Source organism: Ursus maritimus, unplaced genomic scaffold (genome assembly GCF_017311325.1).
Source record: "Ursus maritimus isolate PB19 unplaced genomic scaffold, ASM1731132v1 scaffold_17, whole genome shotgun sequence".
Classification (NCBI taxonomy): domain Eukaryota; kingdom Metazoa; phylum Chordata; class Mammalia; order Carnivora; family Ursidae; genus Ursus; species Ursus maritimus.
The window spans coordinates 22,950,002-22,955,912 of NW_024424119.1; the positions used below are offsets into that span (position 1 = coordinate 22,950,002).

At 43.9% G+C, this 5,911-nt stretch overlaps 1 protein-coding gene across 1 annotated transcript; it reads left to right on the forward strand.

The window, feature by feature from the left end:
• The first annotated feature begins 1,053 nt into the window (after positions 1 to 1,053).
• On the forward strand, positions 1,054 to 4,163 carry TMEM215 (transmembrane protein 215). The gene has a single exon (XM_008695101.2). It carries the CDS (start codon positions 2,034 to 2,036, stop codon positions 2,736 to 2,738), a length of 705 nt encoding a protein of 234 aa, XP_008693323.1. The 5' UTR covers positions 1,054 to 2,033; the 3' UTR covers positions 2,739 to 4,163.
• Positions 4,164 to 5,911: the final 1,748 nt, after the last annotated feature.

The window sequence follows — 5,911 nt, forward strand, 5'->3', positions numbered from 1 at the left end:
GATTCCTGCTGAAAGTATTTCCATGGCTCTTATTGCCTAGTAGATAAAATCAAAGGTGCTTAGAACCACAGTTAGGCTCTTTATGATTTGGCTCATGCTTATATTGATTATGACATACTATGCAAATATACAGTGGTTCACAACCACTTTGTGAACAAGGGCCACTTACCAATCATTGTGCTAAGAGCTTTACATTTATTTAGTCCTCATAATGCTTCCCCACACATTTTGCAGATGGGTCAACTGACTTTCAGAAAGGTTAAGTCACTTGCCTAAGAACACACAGCTTATTTAAGCAGGAGAAGGCCTGGATGTCAAAGCTCTTTCAAAGTCCTTTCCACTGCAGTGCCTTGACATGAAAGAACGTACACTCCTCTCCTTCCTGTTCCTTACTACTCCCCATCTACCTTAAATGGACAGCCTTGTTGAAGAACCATGGCCAAAATCAGTCTTGCATCTCGGGCCAAAGGAATCTATCCCCCACTGCGGTGGGAAGAAAACAGGTTCTTCACGTCAGCTTCTGGAAGGGAGGAGAGAATCGCCCAAAGCTGGAGCTGTATGGCAGGCTGGTGCGCCTGACCCTCCCAGTCAAGGCCCTTCCTTCTCCTCGCTAGCTGGGGGTCAGGTGTGAAGTGCAGGGGTGGGGATCCGGGTCAGAGAGCTCTTCACCTTTGACTTGGTCTGGCTGGCGCCACCAGAGTGTTGGAGTAGGATCCCGTCTCCAAGGCTACCCCCTCCAGGGTCCGGAGCTGGAAGATCTGGGGGTAGGACTCTGGTGACTCCCCAAAGTCTCGAGCAAGACCTGACACCCACTCCTCACCACTATCTCAGCCTGGGAGCCGGTCCTGTGGGCTCTGGACGCGCAGCCTACTCCGCTGCTGGAGCGGCTTTGCACACCGCTGCCGCCCAGCGCCCGGACCAAGAGCAGTCTGCCCGCAGCGGGACCCTGGAGCAGTGCCGCCCTCTGAGCCCCTAGAGTCTCGCGGTTGAGAGACCCGCGGTCAGAGAACCCCCTGGGAGCTCTGCTATCAGTCGGGTCGGATCACCCAGATTTGTAACTGGAGAAAGGTCCAGGTCCCAGAGGGACATCTCCAGGTGGCACCCTCTGGCCCTCGGACCTGAACTCGGAGTCCAGGCTGCCCCGTGCGCAAACCGACCCGTGTTCCGCTCTCAGGCCAACGGCAGCCTCGCACTCCCAGATCCTCCCCATGCACGGAGGCAGTTGCAGCTGCCCTCCTGGGCGGCGGCGTAACGATCCCCAGCTGCTCCAAGAACCCCGACTGGACCCTGGGCAACCTCTTCTGCCCGGGTGGCTCTCCCCGGGGTCTGAACCCCTCGCGCCCCCGCGCGTCCTTCTTTGTTTCTGAGCTTGCTCCGAAAGTGATGTAACGAGGCCAGACTCGCGCGCTGCTTTCCCTCTTTCCCAGACTAAGTCCTTCCTCCCTCCAGCACCCGGCGCTCTGCGCGCAGAGCCCGGCGCTAGGCTGTGCCTCCACTCCACTCCCAGAGCTCTGGAGACCGACGGGCACTGTTAAGAAAGACGCGCTCCCACGTCCCGCCTCCTGGATGCAGACTCAGTGGGGAAAGCGAGACTTTCCTCCCAGAAACAAGGGAGAGAGCCGAGGGGACAGCTGTTGTGGAGGTTTCTAAGGAGACTCAGACTGGCTTCTTTCCCTGCTCCTGGGAGACGGCAGGAATCCTCAGGTACCTCAGTGACCCAGTCGATGGATGTTTATATGAAAGAGACAGAGGCAGTAAGAGACAGACAGAGAGAGAGAGAGAGAGAGAGAGAGAGAGAGAGAGAGAAAGAAACAGGAAGAAATAGAGACCCGGAGACCGTGATTGACAGACAAGTGGAGAGAAACAACGAGTAAGAGAGAGAGTTGGTGGGTGGAAAATTGACTTTGGGTTTTTTTTTTTTTTTTTTTCTGTCTTTTTTTTTTTTTTTAACCCACTGTGGTTTTGCCTCTGACAGAAGAGAGAACCGCTGCTCCTTAGCCAGTAAGCAGCCCCCTATCTGGATGGAGTGAAAGATGCGGCCTGATGACATAAACCCGAGGACTGGGCTGGTGGTGGCCCTGGTCAGTGTCTTTCTCGTCTTTGGCTTCATGTTCACCGTCTCTGGGATGAAAGGAGAGACTCTGGGAAACATCCCCCTCCTGGCCATCGGGCCAGCCATCTGCCTACCAGGCATCGCGGCCATTGCCCTGGCCAGGAAAACCGAGGGATGCACCAAGTGGCCTGAAAATGAGCTGCTGTGGGTCCGCAAGTTGCCCTGCTTCCGGAAACCCAAGGACAAGGAGGTGGTGGAACTGCTGAGGACCCCTTCAGACCTGGAGTCAGGCAAGGGAAGCTCAGATGAGCTGGCTAAGAAGGCGGGCCTCAGGGGGAAGCCCCCCGGCCAAGGGCAGACAGAGGTGCCTGTGGCCAGTTCCATCATCACCCCCACACCCATGGAAGGAGAACGCCAGAGCCTGGTCCAGAGCGGGCATCAGGAGGAGACATCCAGATACCTAGATGGCTACTGTCCCTCAGGCAGTTCCCTTGCCTACAGTGCCTTGGATGCCAAGTGCTCAGCCTGGGACAGATCTGACTGCCCAGAGCCTGAGGACAGAATCTTCTTTGTGCCCCAGGACAGTATCATCGTTTGCTCCTACAAGCAGAACAGTCCCTATGACAGATACTGTTGTTACATCAATCAGAGCCAAGGCAGGTGGGACCACGAGACAATAGTCTAAGCTTTGCATACAAGAGTCGCTGTGTTGATAGAAACAACTACACTCAGCTTCCAGGGGAAGGAAACTGCCCTGCTCCAACAGCCTTCAAACTGTTAGGAATTGACTTGGTATGTGATGGGTGTGCAAGCCTCGGGTGCCTGAGAGCCATGTAAATAGGCATGTTGGGGACACATTTTAAGGAAGGGTGATGAGTGTTAAGGACACTGGAAGAGGCAGTGGGTAGGAGAGGGAGCAGTTCCAATTGCTTTTTAACAAACCATGTTGGATGTTTTGTAAAATAACCCAGAAAGTGCTACTCAGCACCTGCTAAAAGCAAGATAAATCTAGTGTGGGCTGCAGATATCAGGCATGAAATGATACATGGGCTTGCCATAGGGAAACTGAGCTGCTTTCAATCTGAATAAATTGAAAGACAAAACAATTAGTGCTTCATTGTATGAAATGATTTTTATCTGGTGAAAGCTTTTCACACTTATTATTTGCTGAAAGAAAAAAAAGTCAAGATAGAAAAGCTACTCCTTCCTTAGGTGGGATGGTTTTTGGAGAAAGGGGAGTTAAAGGCAGTTGAATTATGTAATTGAGTTTTATGATATAATCCTCTGACAAGATCAGAGATTTCAAATAAAGTAAAATAAGTGTGACAAGCTAGGTAAAAAACTAACATTTTTAGATGGCTATGTTACTTCTTAAACTTTCATTTAAATTGATTTACTGTGTCTTTATCTTAAGTGTTTTTTAATATTTACTATCATTCATGTATAATTTCCTCATCAGGTGCAAAATGACTTGATGTAATATTTTCATAGATTAGAATTTGTGTTCATCAAGTCAAAATGGGTTTTACATATGTATACAAGTGTCTTTAATATTTCTGGGAGTTCTGGTAGTAACTATTCCTATATGCCTTTTAAAATCTGAAAACTATGAAGTCAATACATTAGTCTTGAAATTTATGCAGCATTTGCATAAAAGACAATGGTTAAACTTCTGGAAATGTCATTATTTGTACATTTATTCAACATTCCCAAAGACTATAAATGCCAATGAAATAAGAGTTAACCTACTAGATTTAACTGAAGCTCTTTATTAAGTTCACCTAATCAGTGAGCATTGCATGACAAAGATCTGCTTTATTTCATACTTAATTTTTTGCTGCTGAGGGAAAAAGGCACAATGGGATCCTAAAATGTATTTTCTATTTCACTTGCTTAACTGAAATAGACAAGAGGGCAATCAGCCAGAATACCATTCAGTCCCTGTTGAAGAGAAATATTGAATTATATAGAGAAATCATTGTATATTTCATCTCGAAGATCAGAATATTTTGCATCCTCAAAGAATGATGATTTATTTTCAATGATCAGATAGTTCCAGCCACTTTCTCCCAAAGGGGGAATTGAGGACAAAAATTTTAGCCATACCCCTTTTGTATATTTCGGGTCCAATTCTGCAAGTCTTTAAGTGCAGCAATCATTCAGTCTTAAGAATCATGCCCTTAAAAATCACAATTTCCAAACCAAGTTCAACATCAAAAGAGTATGATTTTTTTTTAGTAGGGCTTAAATGTCAGAAAATGAGATGTGTGATTCTGAGCAAATTTTATCTTCTTGTACCTCAGTTCTCACTCCTCAGAAATCAGGGAGGAGTGGGACTGACTTACACTAGAGTATGTCTATCGTTCATTCCCAGTTTGAATATTCTATGGCATCATGTCAAAGACACTTTATATAATGCCAGGGAATGAGATACAGCAAAATGCATGCCAAAGTTATGCAATTCATGATAAAAATTATATGACATGGATTGAATTCTTACTACTACTCAAAAGAATTTTGTAGATGTATGAAAGCAGATTTGTTTTATTGCCAAATATTATTTATTCAACATACACATTTCTGGAAATAAAATGAAGATGTTAACTAAGGATAAAATTTTTTTATATTGGTATAGCCCCCAAATAATCCAATAATTGCAATAAATGTAATTTACTTTGGATTTGGCATGGAGGGAAAATATTAGTTTCCTAAAATTTTAGTTTCCTAAAATCACAATACCTCTTAATAATTCTAGGGCATTTTGAAAGAGGAAAATCATGTTTCAATGAAGATGAGAATTATTGGATAACTCTCTTAGGAATAAAAACTTCTAATTTGAATAAAAGCCCTTCTAATCTGCTTGCCATTTGTGGACATCTTCAAAGATGAGGAGATAGCAAGACAGCAGAGAGAGATGTTCACAAAGACTCAGCAAATCCTATACAGGGTCTGAAAGAGATGCTTGTAGTGTTAGGTATGGTTTAAGGTGTGGAAAAGTTACTTTTTGATTTCTTGGAATCAGCTCAAACCCCATGATATCACACACACACATACACACACACTCCAATGTCCAAATCCAAAGTTAATTACTAGTTTAGAAATATAAGATATTTTATCACATTTTCAAGTTCTATTTCAGAAGAAACTTACTTCAGTCTTCTTCCATCCACCTACTTAAGATACTTAAGGTATCTAAATATGCTCTTGAGGGAATTTTCTGCAGTGCTAAAATAATGGTTTGCAAATGTTGACTGGATGGCTTAACTTTGACCAGAAAGAATAAAATGTGTGACTGTGTGTGTGCATTTTTTTTTAACATCTCATAATAGGTAACCCCCTCCTAATATAAAGCAAGGTAGCCTAGTGCCCCAAATCAACACTCGTTAAAGACTATTCCATTCTGTTAAACAGAGGTGGAAGAGAGGGAAAACAAGGTGAGAAAACTGTCTGAGCTTGTTAGAAGAAAACAGCAGCTCATTCTAGTCAACAGTTTTCGCAAATTGTTAATATTAACATAATAGACAGGAGGACTATTCCCTGTCCATTAAGAGCTTTCAGACAGACATAAATCAAAGTAGGTACTAGTTATTTTTTTACTTGCTGTTAATCCAAATAGTCGTTTCAACTTGATTTTAAATACGCATTTTATTTTTGAAATTATTTCTATTGACTTTTTCATGTTCAATATTCCTACCTATTATGCTCATGGGTTTTCTAAACTGCTTCTTGATTTTAAAGTGTGAATTCAGCCAAGATACCCAAGCTGGAACATATTTAGACAACTGTTTCAAGATTTAGTTTCTATTACAATCATGACAAACAAAATCCAGATATATTTAAGTTCAGACTCTCTTTCAA